The sequence below is a fragment of the Tympanuchus pallidicinctus genome, unplaced genomic scaffold (assembly GCF_026119805.1).
Source record: "Tympanuchus pallidicinctus isolate F22 unplaced genomic scaffold, pur_lepc_1.0 scaffold12, whole genome shotgun sequence".
NCBI lineage: Eukaryota > Metazoa > Chordata > Aves > Galliformes > Phasianidae > Tympanuchus > Tympanuchus pallidicinctus.
The window spans coordinates 9,852,822-9,871,869 of NW_026294637.1; the positions used below are offsets into that span (position 1 = coordinate 9,852,822).

Here is a 19,048-nt window from a genome sequence, read left to right on the forward strand (position 1 = left end):
TTAGCATCATAAAAATATGCACACGTTATGACTTTTATGGCTGAAAGGGTTACGACATGAGCAAAACTTCAGCATTTTCATTGTAGACAGCTGAGAAGTGCCAGTTAGTGTGCTGTGAAACAGGGCACAGGAAGCTGATCTTCTGGTTGGAAGCAGAGGTAGATCTCAATGTACATCACCTCTCTGTGTGACCATTGTAATTTCTCTTACTGTGGGTATTACGCTTCCAGTGATTTGTGGTTGCAACCTGGAGCCTGTCAGGAGCTTCTTTAGGCACAGCATGAATTGAAGGAAAGTGCAGTTTGTGGCTGTATTTAATCCTCCACAGCTTGAAAATGCAAATTCATCGACCTTGTAAACGCAGCTGGGACTGAACAACGAGCGTGTGGTACTTGGACAACTCACAGCCAACCTTTGTTCTTTGTTCACTGATTTGGTAAGGCGCGCGTGCTGTCTTGTTGGATGGGTCACAGACAGCATTCTCACTGAAACATTCATCAGTCACCCTTACACCAAGGTATAGAAGAACGATAGCTAGAAGTTAAGGTTTCCTGCTTAACATGAAGTGTTCCCAATGTTTTATTTGGCCCGCAGGTTCCCTTCCAATATTGTCATTAATTGCAAGACTAATAATTGTATCTGAGACTAGCATGAAACATGGCATGTGCAGCAAGGCCCATCTGTTTTTGTTGTTCTTAATTCATCAGGTTGATCTTCCGTTTTCATAGGATTCCAGAAACAACATCTGGCCACTGATGTAAGCACTGAGCAGCCCTGCACACATGGCAAGGCTCCTGCCCTTCAGGAGAACAGTTCAGTGCTCTACTTGGTCTTACTTTTATGGCAGAAAAAGAAAAAGAAAAGATCTGTTGTAATAAACAATCATCACTTTTTCAATTACAGTGTGTCAATAGATTTTGGTAAATTAGCATTTACACAGAAAATATTTTAATATTGGGAAAAATAGATTTTGTAATCAGTGTTCCTGATTAATTCCTTCTTCAGAAATATATTCTGATAATAGCAACTACTCATAATAAAACCCAGAAGAGGCTTTCATTTACTGTGGCGTGGGAAGTCCTGCCAGTTATAAATGCTTTACATAGTTTCTTTACAATTTTTATGTTCTTTAGGCCTCAACAAAAACCAAAGCTCCTCTTCCAGGTTTGGTAGCAAAGAGACCATTATTCTCCAGCGCTAACCTTTGGCCATCATTTTGGTAATAAGCTTTTTTAACATTTTTTAGGAAAGTATTGAGCTTGTCAGTAGGCACCATTGACACAGTGCAGCCGCCCCATCCAGCTCCAGTCAGACGTGACCCGACGGCCCCAAATTGCCTAAAACAAAATAATAGGAAAAATAATGAAAAATAGACCAGAAGGGGGCAATTTGTCACATATAAAATTCCTATAGAAAATTAGTGAATGCTGAACTCAAAAAATACATCAGTGTCGCCTGACTTGCTGAAGTTCACTTGGTTGCACATGATAGTCCAGCAATCTGTAATTACCATTTTGGACAAAAAAATTCTAACCCTTTAAACTGCAATGTAGTCATTTCTGTCAGTTCTGAGTCATCCTCTTTTGCAGTGCTTCAACATCAGCTGTTCTAAGGATCACAGCATAGCTGAGATGAATAAAGCAGGGGAAGAAAAAGGGATTTTGCTAGCAAAATTCATAAGGCATCAGAAGTGAAAACAGAAATACATGACAAAAATAACAAAAGAGGGTTCACAAGCTAATTGCACAGGATGTAGGCATGCAAGCCATTTTCTAATGTGGCAAAGACAAATAGCTCTATTCTTCCAGGACAGATCTAAAACATGCTGAAGATTCACAGGCTTCTTCCGCAGAATGACTGAGAATGACTGAGAGGGCCAGTCAAGAAAAGGAGAGTTCAGAAACTCCTCAGAAGTCATATGCAGAGTCAAACATCCGTCAAAGCTGAAAGGACTGGGATAGGTATCCATCTTTAGAGGAACCACGTGAACTTAACAGAATTACAGCAGTAAAGGTAAAATAAGAATATATTGTCAAAAAGGAGAAGAAAAATGTCCTTAATAAGGAGGATGAAGAGAGGGAACAATGACAAATAAAACACTGGAAATATAAACCATTCCCAGCCTCGTACAAGCCTGCTAGAAATGTCCTGCAGCAAATCCCGTGCCATCACTGTGCAACATTCAGATGCCACCTCATTAGAATTTAGACTAATTATTTTCGTTAGTTTGCTGACCTGTGCTGCTTATCTTTAGTTAGATTCAAAAAAAGTAGGAAAATACCACATGGCCTTTGGGACGTTTCTAACACAGAACAGGATGGTTCAGAAAACTCATTCAGAATCTTTATTCTCATGGGAGGTCTAATCTGATTTGCAAACAAGTACTTGTGATATGATTCTAAGATCCATGCTTTTGTGAGCCTTCCTGGCCCTAGAATTGTTTTTAGTAGAGTGAGCATCATGTGAACAATGTATTAGAAAATGACAGCTCATTCCAAATAGGCTGCACTGATTTTTTGTATGTGCGTTTTATGTTAAATGAATGTGGTATACTGCTGGGTTAGTAGAAGTTTAGGTCATATTTCAAGCAAGTACTTGCATATGTGTTTCATTCTAAACATGCTTACATATCTTCCTGAATAGAAACACTTTCTTCAGTGTGTCTGTGTGGTGCCACCCTGCATATTGACTCGATTTTATGTTCCTTCTTTATTTCCTGTTGGTGTTTTATTTTTCTTATTATTCCTGTAAGCCGCTCATTCTCTGATGCAATTTTTTGTAGTTTATGGTCCATGGAGCAACCTCCTAAAACGAACAGGATCCAATCCAGTCTCAATTGCAATCAATAGGGAAATTCCCATTGACTTTGTAAAGCCCAATCCTCTTTTCAAAGCGGTAAATCAGCTGTCTGTATTCATTCTGTCTGTTACCTCAGTCAGAACGTTGTATTTCAGATGGTGTCTGGCTTTTATTTTGGTGGGCAACTGAAATCCCTTCAGAATTGTTCTGAACCTTTCATTGATTTCATAATTCTCTGTGGTCATGATCATGCCTCATTTTTACTGAGTCATTTTAAAATACTCAGTTGAAATAAAGCATTATGTAGGCAGAAAATACGCCTGTTTCAGAGCTGAAGTCACTGTGTTTCAAAATACTGTGGCTACCGGTTTCAAATGCGATGTGATCTGATGCTGAGGGCGTAATGCTGAGGGGCTCGGCACTCTGATACCTGGATGTCGGGCACCTGGGATGAGCAGAGGTCAGCATCTGATTCTGCACACTGGGGAGCAGTGCACGGGAATCGCCTGTGCCAAATGTGAGAAAGCGAAGTCTGAAACTGCCTCTTCCACTGAGTCTCGCTCAGCTCAGTCCTGTGTTAGGCTCTGCTGGTAAAGCAGGATTCGTAGCCGCACATTCTTTTCTTGTGCACCAGCATTTAAAGCATGCATTTATGAAGAAAGGAGCAGTAAGAGCAAACAGTGACTCTTCCAACAATAATCTTGTGGATGGAGCACTCACCCACACAGAGGGTGATGTGGATTTAAGATGTGGGAAAGTACCCAATGCACTGCCTGGACTATAGGGCAGTCACAAGGACAAGTAGTGGGGAGTGAGAAGAAGCACGTAAAGAAAGGCCATGGATGTCAGTCATCCGGTGTTGGGGGCACTCAGCTGAGTCCTTTGCTTCTTGAAGAGTTCATCTACCTTGCTCCAGTGCTCACTGATTAAAGAGAGAACTGTGTGCATGTGAGAGTGAAAACAAATGCTATAGCAAGTGCGAGATGAATAAGAATGGAAATCACACAGTTTGGGATATAGCAGCAATAGGTAAAACACAGAAGTAACTCATTTTAAAAACAGTTCTGTTGGGAGAGCTGAAAAACACTGAGCAATGTTGTTAATTCAAAATGCTCGCATTTGTGAACCAGCTATTTAGAAAGCGTGGAGTTAACGCGATGGGATTTCAGTATTAATTTAGGGGTGATGTGGTGTGTACTTGTTTTGTAGCTCAGTGTGCATTTGAATAACATCTTTAAGTTCTGTTGGGTTTTTTTTGTCTCTGAAAGTGCTGCAAACATGTTGGGTTTTTTTGTTAGTTGATCTTTCAAATTGTACCATAACTCCAGACTTAAGAAAATAATGCACCTGGATATAACCTAAGAACTGTACCATTTAAAAAGTGATCATAGAGGATTTGGCCATCTTCCACTGGAAGAGGCGTGGCAGGTAACAAAAATTATCAGCTTTTATACCTCCAAAAGATGGAGAATAGGGGAATGAAAGTTATTTCCAGTATTCAAACAGTCCAGGAGAAAGCACCTGAGGAATTTGCGAGCTCAGTTTCAGCTTTTTGTCCCTTAACTGTTTAGTAAACCACCTGTGTTTTAAAAGGCCAACAGGTAAAACAGCTATTAATAGCACGAGAGAGGTTAGACAAAGTACAAATCTTCTGTCTTCACGAAGAATAAAATACTGACCCACTGGCGGTTACGCTTTTCAGCACTACAAACCACAGCAAGTATGGATCCCTTTCCTTCTTGGCAGATGTTGTACAGTAAAACATAAAGATCTGGGCAAAACAGAAAACATCTGGATATGCAGATTATTCTTACAGTTTAAACCTTGTAAGGAGAGAGGAGCAGTAGACTTAGGCAATTCTGTGGAATGTATTTTTGGAAGGGCTTTTTAAAGTTACAGGGCAGCTGTATATCATTTGAAGTAAAGAATGTAATTTATGTAGTTGCAGGCCATTCCTGTAGTCACATCAGCCAAGGTTTCCTAGAGTGACTAGAGATTTTACGTGCCTTCATTTTTTAATGCACAACTTGAGAAAAATTGAGCTTTTTTCCCCATAGTTTTAAAAATGACATGCTGGCTTAAGCTGCGTGCATCTACAATAGCTATATGCTTTTACAACTCTAATCAGAAAGTCATTATTGAGTACTGAACTTATAAGAAAGGAGGTATTTCTTAAGGACTATCCATGATGGGATAAGACTGTAAAGAATAAACTAATAATTTATTTGGTTTTTGCAATGAATACAATAAAAAACAGTTGCAATCATTTAAAAAATACCAGTTAGAAATCATTTTTTATTTAATGGCATTTATTTGTATCTATATTTATATCTATATTTATATCTAACCATTTATTAAATGGTTAGAAATCATTTAATTTATTTAATCTGCTGTGGCATGCAGCTATGCCCATCACACTAGCCATGGGCACTTCTGTTGATAAGTTAGAAATCTGATGTAACGTGGGCACACACATCACTTTTTTCTTTGCTATTTATATTTTGGTCCATGGAACCGAAACGGTCTGATTAATTTCAATTCAATTTAGTGAAATTCTGACTGCATGCACCTTTCCTTTTGGTTCTGTGGCTGTCAGTGCTGCTGCCTACAAGCTAGTGGCACAACACTCAAGCTAGGCTGCAGAGTTGTGAAAGCACAGAGCTCAGCACAAATGAGAAACAGAATTTCCATCCCTGTACTGGGATTCGTTCCGCTGTACACTGCTTCAAACATCAGTATTGGCCTATTCCATATAGCACAGGTAACCCCATGCTGTAGTGTAGAACTTGTTAGTTTTATACCTACTTGAAATGGTAGTTTTCTCTCAGCATTTCTGAGAACCTGCCCTATTAGAACACCTTAGTGAAGGCACCTGATGTGGCTGGTTACATCTGCAGAGCTCAGCTATCCGGTACTGCCGACCAAGAAATCACTGTTGGGAAGTTACTGTAACTAACAATAACACAGGGCTTCATTTGTAAGGCTTTTCCTCTGTCTGCGGAGTCACAGAACAGGCTGCTGATGGCTGGTACCAGATCTGCACTTTGCAGCCCATGCTTTTCCATAACTCCGCAGAGCACGATTCATGTCTTCAGCTGACTGTGGAGACGCCCTCCCTGAGTAGCTGGGACAGCCACGCTGCAGCCGCCTCACTAACGGAGGGACTGTGGGAGCTCCTTCTGTTATGTGACTGCTGTGTGATGTAACAGATTGAACACGGCCTGTGCGCTGCATACAGGAATGGCTCCCGAGAGAAGGAACAAAAATTATGTTGTTAAATTACTACCAGACTGTCCAATGGCTATCAGGACTTCTGTGTTTTATCACGAAACAGCATATGCATCCCACATGCAAAACAATCTGTGAATGTCCAAAAGTCTTGCATTTGGTTTTTAAGTTTGTGGTTTTTTGGCTTTCCGTTTTGTCTGCCAAATTAATGAGACTAACCTGATGTATTAAATAATCATCAGTATCATACTGTATCAATTTACAAACCTGGTAAATGGGTATTACAGCTTAATAAATGTGCATGGCTATAAAAGTAAGAATGTATATGGCATGTTGCCTCTTTGTAAAATTCCCATTTTCATTATAAGCCGGACTGATGAGTATTAGTTATATATAATTAATTGCTGGTAAGCAAGTGCTTTTGTAACCTTCATTTTTAAATGGTAAGGTGTTCCTTATATTGATGTTGAACTGAAGCAGATTCTGTTTTCTCACAGATTTAGAGATTTGGAGAAAAGATAGGATACTTTTATAGTCTCTAATTCTGCACAACAGGGAAACAGCATTCCTTGACCTCAGGCTTGCAAACACTTACGGCACACTACATTTCCTGGAATGGCAGTAACCTCTTAATGCTCTGTCTTAGGGCAGAGTTTCCCAAACTATGTGTGCCCTTCTCCATGGAGAACAGGAAAAGTAAAAGGTGAGCAGAAGTATAGAGGTGGTATCTCCAGGATCTGTGATGAAATGAATGAGAGCAGCAGCTGGGAGAGCTGGCTGGAGCAATGGCAGGGATAAAGTAGCAGGGAGATGGCTTTGCTGGGCAGCTATTTATTCCCGTATGCCCCTGTTAAAGTGATTACCAACCACTGATTTCTTTTCTTTTCACTGAATTTAGATCAAAGTTAGCATAAGTTGTCTGTCCTGTGATTAAACATACCAGAAAAAAAGGGAATTAACTGAAGTGTGTGCATCCTTTTGTGCTGTTGCTGTGGTGTGGACGAAATATCATATCAAATGTGAGTACTAAGTATTCATTTTTACTTTCTCTGTTAACACACGATTATACCAGATGTGACTGTAGAATTATGAAAATAATGGCCTGCTTCTTGGGGAGGAGTAAAGAGAGAAGAGAAGGGGCAAATGACAGGGAATGCATTTTAGAGTTGAGAGGTCTGGTTTTACTGCGGCCAAACTGAGTTAGGGAATGCAGTAAATGAATGAGGCTGGGGCAGGGAGGCTGAAGAGTGTGAAGGCTTAGGTGAAGCTGTGTCAGCCACTGCATTGGTAAGCATGCTCATCATTTAAATGGCCAGCCACTTTCCAACCTATCTGGTGCACTAGTTAAGATGTCTTTTCAAGTAAAAAGGAAAAGATGCAGTAGCATCTAACAAGTTATCATTACGATTTCAAAGCAACCTAACAGTTAACTTATGCTCTAGAAGTCCCATGGTGACGGTTCTGAAATGGTTAAGTAACATTGAAAACATTCAAATAAAGCAACTAAGATGATGCTTAAAGAAAACCAGTTATGACTTCTACAAGTTAAAAAAGAATAGCTAACACATTCTAACATAGCACTTGTGATGATGAATCAATCCAAAAGCAAAATCTGTAATAAAGCCATAAACTGCAGCTTTCATCTGAAAGTATTACACAGATGTCAGTAGGGAAACAATTGACCATGTAATGTCCCTGCAGGAGATTAATTTTGTAATAAGAGACAAGAATACTTTCATTTTAAAATTGCAATAGCCAACAACGTCATCTTTTCTCATCATTTCAAACAATATTCTCAACAAGGGATTACTCTTCCCTGTGGTCAGAACTTACAGGCAGATGTCTACCAGCCGATCCAGTTCAGGACAGCTGCATTCATACATTTCCTTGCAGCTGATATAGCTCTGGTTCATTAATTCTCCCAGCAGCTGGATTGCATTGTCAGGTGCTTCGCTGCATATCTTCTTAAATTCCAGCACTCTGGCAGCTTCGCTGTACACATGCTTTGCACGCTGGTGTAACTTGAAGGTGGAAACTAAACAGAAGGAAAATACGAAGCACCACAGTTATCAATTTTTACTAGGAAAGGAATAATGAAATATAAAAACACAGTAAAAGAATTATTTTTAGAATTAATATTTCATAATCGAACACTCTATGCTGAAACTCTGCCAAAAGCTTCTGCCAAAACCTCACCCACATCTTTAAAAGCCCAAATAATGTGGTATTTAGATTTCATCAAAATATGATGTGTGTATTTTTCTAGTTTTATGACTTTATGCACATATCAGAAAGAGTGTCATTTGAAAAATATGAGATTCAAACTATAGAGGAGTTACAAGAGCACTGGAGAGTGCCTGGTGCCCTGCAGGCTGCCTGAACCTGCTGCCCTGGGCACTGTGTGCAACTTCTCCAGCCCTAGACTGCATCAATTATTTAACAGTGCAGGCAGACCTTTCCCTTTCCCTTTCCCTTTCCCTTTCCCTTTCCCTTTCCCTTTCCCTTTCCCTTTCCCTTTCCCTTTCCCTTTCCCTTTCCCTTTCCCTTTCCCTTTCCCTTTCCCTTTCCCTTTCCCTTTCCCTTTCCCTTTCCCTTTCCCTTTCCCTTTCCCTTTCCCTTTCCCTTTCCCTTTCCCTTTCCCTTTCCCTTTCCCTTTCCCTTTTTTTTACTGAGACTAATTGAAATGGCATTATCCATTCTTCCTGGTGCCTAGGTAAGGAAGCCCTCTCTAATTTCCACAGTGCAGTCTCACCTCGACTGCAGATAATACTGTGATAATGGTATGCTGAAAGAAGCAGGTGCTTTCAGTTTGATTTTGAGGGTTTATTTTTGGTATGTTACCAGTGTCCAGTGTGAGTGCTGCCTGTGTAGACATAAAAAGAGAGGCCCAAACAAGTCCTTCTTAGCACTGACCTAAGATCAAAGGCTGGTGCAAAGACTTTGGCTAACATTTTGTAATCATGCCATGAAAAATGGAGCAGTTCCTCTGGGATGGGTGGGAGGGATCTCAAACCTGTGTGGCCATCGAGGCAGGGACCCCTGCCAAGCCTGGACAGTGGGGCGCAGTAAAGGGAATGTCTGTGGTTAAAAGCCCATCAAACTGCTGTGACTTAGAGGAGGGTTAGGCTGTTGTAGGTCATTATTTTTCCTCACTCAGTACCTTTCTGTTTATTTTAATACCATGGACTTGTAACTGCTATTGAAGAAGTATTACAGAAGCATATATGACAACTGATGATAAAAATGCTTTACTTGAGCTTTTGGGGTTGTAAGTACTAGGTAAGTGAAAGTAAGTCTTTACTTGGAACACCTGCTGTAGTATGTTTCATCACTGTAGCTCAAGCACCTCAGAGTATCCCTCAGTTTGGTTCTACATGTCAGTTCTCGTCCAGAACAAAGACCCTTTCCTGCTATTGGTTTCTGGTGCCTCTCAGTTTAAGATGGCTGATGAAACACTCCAGCAGAGGAAAAAGGGCAGAGACAAACAAGCCCTAGATTTGGAACTTGCCTTCTGACCTGGGCACACGCAGTTCCTGTTGGGCTGTTCTGTGGAGACAGTCAAATTCCAGAACCACTTCAGTGATTGCGGCAATCAACATTTGCAATTGTACACTCAAGTCTTCCTTGGTAGACTGAAAATAATATTCTGTCCAGTGTGAAGACTTTCTTGTGTGCTCTCCAGATTGCATCCCTTCTTAAAACTTAACAGTGTCTGTATAACATCTTTTTATCTTTCCAGAGTAAGTGTAATTCACAACTGTAAATGCTGAAAATACAGTGCTGAGAGGGACATAAATAGTCTAAAATGATGGAGAAATATTGGACACAGGAGTTTTCTGCTACTGGTCATAATGCTTCTAGTGCTATGTATTTTGTAACTCAATACAGCCTGCTACTGAGAAACGCTCTGATGCTGCCTTTTGAGCAGGCCTCCAACTGCATTTCTCAGAATGAACAGAATGGAACAGAAACGACAAAATTGGGTGCCCCAGGAAACGTCTTCTTGTGAGTATCACGGGGGAAAGCTGTGTTCTCTTTTCCTGCTCAGAGGTGTGTTTCGCCCCACTGTGCTTTGTTACTGCTGGAGTTACTCGCGCTGTGTTCTGTGGGGCGTGCCTTGGTGTTTGCTCTGTTAGAGAAAGGCTGCTTGGCATTTTTTAAGGATGGTGTCTCTTTAAATATGCTTTTCTTATAAGCCATTGTTTTAGAGCAAGGAGATTTCTAAATGTGCATTCATTTAGGGAATATCTAAAGTTGCGTGAGAGATTGCCATAGCTCACACTCTCTTGTAAATCACCATTGAACAGTAGTAACCCAAAGAATGAACTGAAAACGTGTCTGTTTTCAATTGTAAGGCAAGAGACTTGCCAAAAGCTGTGATTGATTCAGAGACCACCCTTTGGTAGAGCAATGTTCTACTGGCCAGATTACCTTTAAAATCTCTGCGGCTGTGTTGTGCTGGTCATGTTACGAATTGGAGCTGCAGTGGGCACCGTGTGCTGGCGGTGTGCCGGAGGTCTGAGCTGTGTCCTGGGCGAGGGGGAGACTCAGTGGGTGTAGGGGAGAAGTTGCTGCCTCGACACTGGCTTTCTCTCAGTGCGAGCGCAATCCTGGCAAGCGGTTCTCAAATGAGAAAGAGTGGCTGTGTGCTATTTTCAGACTTGTCCTTTGTGGAGATTTACAGAATTAGTATTGGGTAAAGTCTGCTATCGTTATGTTAGCTGATGGTTGTTTACAGACAGCGTTTTATTTCAGAAAACAATGTTTGTGTTTGGAACAGGTTTAGTACAGTTTGCTTTTCTCTCTGGCAGAATACTTGCTGTTCAGGTAGAATTTTCTTCAGGACAGCAAACACCTCTGTTCTCTGCAAGTCCTATTCTAAAGCAGTGAAACAATTCGCATACTTTCAGCTATCAACACCAAATGCTTCTGGTAATAGAGAAACTCTGGATCTCTTCTGTTTGGATGGGCAGTCCAACAAACCATCTCCATATAATAAAAGATAGCACAACACACATTATTTCCAGAAATTACATCTATATTTGAATCTTCTTGCTTGCATCACTGCCTGTACGTCAGACCACCTAAGCGAATTGATAGGCCACGCCAAGGAGCTGTGGAACCCATGATTTTAGAAGGGTGCGGGAGCTGATCAGAATCTGTGTGCTTCATGGGAAAAGTACCACATCTTTTACAATTAAAATAAATCTCCTAAGTCACATTTTGTCACAGTTAAAAGAAAACTTAAGTATGCAAAAATGATTAGTTTATATCTGAGCTAGGCCTGCAGGGCCTATGCAGAAGAGAAACTGAAGCCCTTGAAGTAAAGCATGCAGTGTTACGCAGGACTGGCTTATAAGATCTTGTCCTCTTGGGCTCAAAGGACAGCAAAAAAGCAGGGTTTAGGGAACCAGTGCCAGATTCTTAAAAGCATTTGGGTCCTTAAATCTATTATTGTTTATGGAAATCAGGTACTTAACCTAACTAAAAATATACATACATTTTCCTAATACAGAAAAGTATAATGTCCTGGTTTCTCCACTTAATTTCCAAATGAGGGGTGCAGACATCCTCAGCTCGCTCTCCTAACAGTGGAAGGGCAGCCTGCAGAAATGTTTGTCCCACCTGAAGCCTGACTTGCCCTCTGATACCCATTTCTCCGGTGAATGGAGAGGAATGTAAAATCCCTGCTGCAGTGACATTATGCCATGCTGGCATGAGAGCAATTGTCCAGCACATGTCTAGAGTAATGCTTCTCCCATAAAAGGATCTCTGCAGTATCCAGTTCTGATGTTTTATTTGTTTAAAATGATGTAGCACCATTTGCACTGATGGAGATTTGTATCAGCGAGGGATCCAGCCTCTGACTAGAAACATGCTGTCAAAAGCTGTTTGTTGAAAATCACCATGTATTTTCTCTCTGCTGCTTTCTGTGTCGCTCACTGCCATGCAACAGAGAGCTGTTTGATTGTAGACCTAGGCATGCTGGCATGATCAGAATCTTGGGGTCCTTTTTGTCTCTTTCAGAAGAGACAATATAGAGATTGATTTATTTTGTATGATATCAGCTGCACACCTAAAAAACATTTCTTGTGGACTGAAGTGAAGGTGAGCTATGTTGTTTATGGATTGGAACACATGTAGCTCAGAGAACATAAACACAAGAAGTCAAAATAAGCCCAATTGTAAAGTTTGTAGCACATTTCACCTGCAGTCACTGTCACTAACCCACCTTCAGGTCATTGCTCCACTAATTGCATTTCTACAAAAAAAAGCAGACATGATCCTCAAGGAATCTCATCCACTGTTAACTGCTTCGTGTTACCACTCCACTTCTGTTTTTCAGAATGTCAGAGCTCTTGCTGACCCTCTGTGTACTCCGTGCACCTCCGCTTGCTCCTCTACAGAGGACCTATGAGCAGCTAGATGCAGTTCCCTTACAGCCACTAAATGCCCTTGAAGGAAGCAGTGACATTTTCCAGTGCAATAATGTTTCACACTGCAGGGAGAACCTTGACATTTGTTAAGAGACAACTGACTAATGTTAATGGAAGTTTGTCCAAAATCCATATACAGTAAGTCTCTTAAACAAAAATCCTGGGCTATTTGTCCCAAGCAAATGTTAGTTAAATGTAAGAGAAAACTTTACTGTGCATTTGCAACTGTACGGTCATATTTTTTGTTTTAGCTTAATGAAAACTGTGTAAACCTGTACTCTCCACTTAAATGGATTTTTTTTTTCTTTATAATTAAACACTGTGGCTTCCCAGCAACTCACATTATTTGCTGTAACTTCAACTTCAGCAGATTCCTTTCTTTAGGGGCTTCCTGTACAATTCTGTCTGACCTTTAGCAAAAGACCAGCCTCTTCAGGCTGTGTATTTTTTTCTAGCTGCTTTGGCAGCTTCTTAGGATCTGCTTCACTGTAGATTAATGAGCTACACATGGCTGATGGAACTGTTAGAAATTTACAACGGGAAAAATTCACCAATACAAAATCATGTAGGGGACAGTTTCTACCAGCGTTACTCACATGGAATAGTACCTTTCTCTGTTAGGCATCCTGCTGATTGAACATGAAGAGGGTGAACGTTTCTGGCTCATAATGTACATAAGAAATGTTCATAAGAAAATGCTGCCAGATGGCTTTAATTTGAGCCAGATTGTGAACCCCCTCCTCAAAGTGGGGAACAGTTATTCTGCTGGGACTGCTCAAATAACTGTTTGTAATCTGGCTCTCTGAAAATAAACCAAAGGACCAGTCATTGCTGGATTCAGTGACCCATTTAGCAGACACCTGCTCTAAGAGAACAGTAACTACCAGCTGAAAGTAATTCTCCAGGGAAATGTGAGCCTTAGCAAAACTGTTGCAATTAACCTAGACCATTCATGCCTATGCCTAACCTATGGCCCACCCAAAATGTCTGCTTCTACCTGTATGGGATCTGCCAGGAGCGGCCCATTGCTTGGGGGCTCATCCCAAGCAATGCGTGTCTTTCTGGAAGGAGAATGGTATGTGCTCAATTTCCTCCATGACGTGGATCAGGATGAAGCTGTCACCCCAACCCCCAAGCTGGGAAGCACTCTGAGGTCACCAAGGCAGAGATAAATTCTGCTCTTGTAAGACAAGGGCACTCCACTGATGCACACGGCAGAGCTTTACATATTGCTGAGCAGCACATCTGTGTCCACCTTCACATGAAGTCGTGTGTTATTTTCTGCACAAAGAGAGTAAAAATTGTTCTTGCACTGAGATCACCATTAATACAGATGACTTGGCAGTGGGAATGAAATGCTATTCAAACACCACTCGTTGCAACTACGCTAAGGTTTAAGATTCATTGTCTTCCCAGGGGACAAACAAGAGGGCAGTTACACAGCCAAATCTTGATGGTAAACAGATACCTGTTATTCTGATGATGATTTCATTCCCAGATCTAAAAATCAAAATTAGATTATAATTTTATATGTGAAAAGGAAAAAAATGTTTTAAAAATAACTGATCTAAGAAGGAAAAAACATCTTATAGTTAAAGGAATACATTATTTTACAAGCAAGTATCCTTTTGCGGTGAGGCTTATAAATACTTCACATCCCACAATAACCACACACTAAATGTTCTGTGAAGCCTTCAACTCCAAGACAAAATTATGGTATAGCGTATCTTCAAATGTAAGAAATATTATTTGTTCTAGAGATGTTCAGAAGCCGCAAGTGCAATCCATGTGTAAACATTTGGAAGGGGGATTTAAACTCAGGATTGTGAGTTGGCCAAGGAACAGTTGCATGAGGCTTTATAGAGACTATGCAGCACCTGTACCTCTCCAAACCTGGGGAACAGGCGAGCTGCACAGTGAGACCCTGCAGGAGTCCTTGAGAACCTTCCTATAAAAGAGATTAGAAGTTGTTGTGTATCCAGACACAGCTTGAGACTTGCCCAAAGCCTGCCCATATAGTTTTTCTTTGGGATCTGGAGTTCTTCTTTGGTCAGCCTAACATATGTACGGAAATTTGGGCAAGCACACAGTGTCATCACTGGAGGAGCAGATGAAGGAAAGCTGACTTCAGGCGAAAGTAACAGATGTAGCACTTTCATATCCTTAAACATGAGATACAGGGTCTGTACAAAACATTAACTCTGGACTTTGAATAATACAAATGAATTAATTCAGTCACAGAGAAAACTCAGAGTCCAGTAAATGATTTACCTGGTGTTTCTTATGCAGGTATTTTACATTTAACATTGAAATCCTGTAACAGGAAAGCTAAGGAAGCAAAGGAAGAAATGTACCTTTAACTGCTAGGGCTCTTTGTTCACGTTGAGCAAAAGTTCAATGATATTAGAAATACCCTGCAGAAATGACATACTGTACTGGTAGGTTTTCTCACATGAAGAAGCGAGGCTTTGTTATTAAAGAACAGTCGGAAAGTAAGGAGGAGATAAGAAAAATATTTTTGTCAAACACCCTCTGGTTTTCCAAAGCCAACATAAAATGCAATTTGTCCAGTGTGTTAACAGAACACACAACAGTGGATTTAGATTATTTCTTTGTCTGTCTCGTTTCTTTTTTGTGTATAGTTTTACAGAAATCTCTTATTTAATTTTATATTGTACATGCAAAGAGACTTGCAGCATAACCCATTGTAATTGGCCTTATCAAATGAAATCATGGTCATACAAGTTTCAGAGATTCCATTCAGCAAACATCTGCAAACACTATTCAGAGCCCCAGTATAACATTTCCTTCAGTTTCTTCTGGAGCTTTTGTGTTTCAACTTTTTATCCAGACCTTTTTTTCTGAAGGGGTGTGGAAAAACACAATCTGTAAAAAACAATTCAGTTCAACAGAACTGTAGAACTGTGTTTTGTAAACCAGGTGTAGGGATTATAAACCTCTTTGTGAGTTTTGTACACCTTCATGAAGGGCAGAGTTAGGGCACAGCACAACAAGCTCAGAACTCCGTAGTTTCCCATGAAAACGTTGCCGAGTGCACACACAGATCAGTCTGTTCTTGTATGTACAGCACAGAGTTAACAGAGCTCTTCCTATGAAGGTAATGAGCTGGGTTAAGACACCATATTCCATGCCGTACCCCTCTGGCAGTGTAATTAGACACTAAGATAATTTTATGCTCTCTGATATCACTGGCTTGCAAAAAAGGTTATAGGTTCAGGACCTGGTTCCTGGTCAATGTATAACATTTACGGTTGTTCCAGATGTGCATATTTTTTAAATATATGCATCAGTATGTATATATATGTTACTGATATACATGCAAACAAATATATATCTCCCTGAAACCAGTCTTGGCAAGGATATAATTTGGCTGTGGAAAACAGTAGAGGCATTAAAGCCACAGAGTGAAAACAAAAAAGTCTGGGTTATTTAAAATTCATAAAGCAAGAACCTAATCTAAATTGGAAATGACTATGAATGCAAATTAACGATTTCATAAATGCTCTATTATTAGGTACTATTAGCAACCCTACTATATACATCTAAGACAGTTCTTTCTTTTAGAAGTCATTAGTGCCAATAATCAAAACTATATATAATAATATATAATCATATGCAAGAATATTTGGGAAATACTTTACATAGTAAATTGTTTGCCTGCACCAACATTTTTATATCTAGATCTGGATAGGTAGATATGTATATACAGAAACAGGAGCTTCTTTCTCAGGAAAGAGTGACCTAGAAGACTTGCATCCTCATGTAGGGTTTATGAATTGATAATGTATTTGTCCATTCAAAAATAGAAACAAGTCTCTACCTATGCTAGCCCTGAACACCAGTTCAGAGAGAGCAAACAGGACTTATTTGATTGATGCTGTAACCAGCCAAAATGCCTGGTTTTGTTAGAGATTTGGCTTAAAAAGGAAGCCTAACTTAAGACTTTTCTCTTTAATCTCTCTAGAGGTGACTCTAAACTAATACAGACTAATCTAAAACCTAATCTGCTACTTCTTCCATTGTGTACCCATTCTACTATTTAGATTCTCACGATTCTGGAGTATTCTGGCGAGACTTGCACACCACTTATTAATAAAGAGCAATTTTAGATAACACAAACACTGTAAAGCAAAGAACAGTATTTCATATATGCTTACCATTCTGCGTGTTTTGACTCAGGATCTGAGAGCGGAGCTCCTCCAGGCTAATTCCCAGGCATTTACAAATTTCCTCTGTGCTGTACGGCTCCGGATGCAATACCTCCTCGACAATGGTCAGCATTTCCTCCAGGCTAACTCCTAGGCTGGCCTGCACATCTTGGAGTCTCAGCATTTTTTTCCAGTCCAAACTTTTTGACTTTGAGAGAAGCTGAAATTTAAAAAATAAAACATGTTGTGCTTCCCAGGTTAAAACTAACACTAAATTGTCCATCAGCAGCTTTAAGACCCCAGTGCTCTTTCAAGTTATTAACTGGGAATTATCCATAGCCACTTTCTATCCTTGCACAGTAGATATTTATTTATGAAAGGTCTGTGAGTGAGACACTGTATGATATCAAATCAGTGATTCCTCCTTTTCTATGGATGTCATTACTTCAAACAATTTTTAGAATTTCAAAGCCATATTCAGACTATTGCTTGTACAAATGCTACAGTATTGTAACACTGCAGGTCCCCAAGGAGTCTGTTTCTACACTGTTATAATTTGTTCTAGCATTGAAGACTAAGATGCTCCTATAGTTGAACTCGAGGAAGACACTACAAATTGTTCTCATAATAGCCCTAAAAATATAAAAGATATATTTGCAGTAGAGTTAACAATAGCCTTTCCCATACTGCAGCGTTCAACGTAAACTTAAATAAGTCCATTTTTTAAACATAAAAGTGAAAGTTTTGAGCCCTATAAGAAGGTTATGATGTATTAGTTAGAATCTGTTCCATTCCTATGCGATTTCCATTGCGCTAACTAGTATACCTGGTGCTATATGTGCTAACTACACTAGTAAGTGTACCTAGCCATAGGTACACGTGTTTTTTCCACTCCAGACAAGTAGGTCATGCGTAATGTATCTTTCTGACTGCTTGGCAGTTGAAGGCAGTTACTGTAATGCACCAGAATCCTAAAAGGAAATACGTCAAAGAGGTTTTTCTCTAGAAAGTTGCGGCATGCGATGATGTTCCCCTGTGTCTAATGAAAAAACTTGAGCAAAACAACTCGTCTCGTATTTTCATGAGGTGGAACGTTCTTAACATTATTAATGATAGAAACACGTTCAGTGGTCGCTGTGGGAGCCCAACAGCCTCGTTTTAACAGATCGGTACTGAGATAGATTAGCAGAAAAGTGCCAATATCATTTGACTGCATTCACTGCCTCTAATCCTTCATCATTTTAATTGAGATTTAGGCTTCTATGTGTACCAGATCAGGCTGAATGTTTGCAAAGAGTTTAAAGCATTGCAGCAAAATCAGAGAATGGAATCCTTTTCCCACTCAAATCCATGTTGAAACTTCTCATCAACAGAGCCCAAACTTCACCCAGTATGTCTTGTTATTCATTTCAATAAACAGTGGGTTTGAGTAAGATTGGTTTGAAATCATTTAGGTCTCAGTCCAGCAAAGCAATTTAGCACATGTGTAACTTCCTGTATTCACACACATGCCTGAAAAGTATCTACAGTGCTTTGTCTGAAGTTGGAACACGAGATTGTTGTTTAAGCAAATCTATTGCCGAGCTTTCTGCTGTAGATTCTCACCCTCTGCTCTCCTCCAGCAGTACCGCTGCAGGAACTTTTCCAGTTTTGCTTTATTATGGTACGTAAAAGTTAACTACTTTTGGTGCCATCTAGTGACTTGCTAAGATTTATGTGAAACTTAATAGGGCAGGACAAAATCCAATCAAAATCCTAATCATCTGACTTTGACGCCATTTAAAGCAGTTTTGTGTTCAGTGGTAGTGAAAGAAGCAGCAGCAGTGTGTAGTGACTAATGCAGAAATCAAGGTGAGACAATTTTCTTGTGAGAGACTGATTTAGTTATTTCTGGCCTATTTTTTTTATAGAGCTTCTAGAACTCTATAGTCTCAACTTAACGGCATGTTACCTTACTTATGGCTCAGTTACAATAACAATTATTGCTTCAGTTTTTTTATCTAAATATTCGTTACCTCCTGTGTTGGTGTGTGTTTATGATATGAATTTAAAAACTTCTTCCCTAATAATTGTAATCCTAATGTTCAGCAGCCCCTGGACTTTATTATCAGAAGTTATACAGAAATAAGAATTTAGAAAAAAATAATATAATGTTCTACAAGGCAACAAAAACGTTTCTACTTGTAAAATACATAATCCAGTTAGAGTATTTGTCACAGGTTTTGTAGCATCTACTGTCATTTCTATTCTTCAGTGGAGATGCTGCAGTTCGGAAAAGCTAACTGCACTGACTTTTACAGGTAAAATGTTCCAGATGGAAATTGGCCCCTTCAGCTCTGTGAGCAGGCCTTGCTGGGAAAGGTTTCATGTTGCTTATAACAAAGTTTCAACTGTAACAGCATTGGGAAAAACGTT

The 19,048-nt window shown here is 39.9% G+C and overlaps 1 protein-coding gene across 1 annotated transcript in view; it reads right to left on the minus strand.

Moving 5' to 3' along the window:
• Positions 1–213: 213 nt before the first annotated feature.
• GALK2 (galactokinase 2) overlaps positions 214–19,048 on the minus strand; it is a 48,020-nt gene continuing 29,185 nt past the window's right edge. Inside the window, exons 8-10 of the mRNA XM_052672432.1 lie at positions 16,643–16,853; positions 7,861–8,062; positions 214–1,337 (exon numbers count right to left, since the gene is read on the minus strand). Of these exons, the coding sequence (XP_052528392.1) occupies positions 1,130–1,337; positions 7,861–8,062; positions 16,643–16,853 (621 nt within the window). The 3' untranslated portion in view covers positions 214–1,129. The remainder of the gene's footprint in view (positions 1,338–7,860; positions 8,063–16,642; positions 16,854–19,048) is intronic.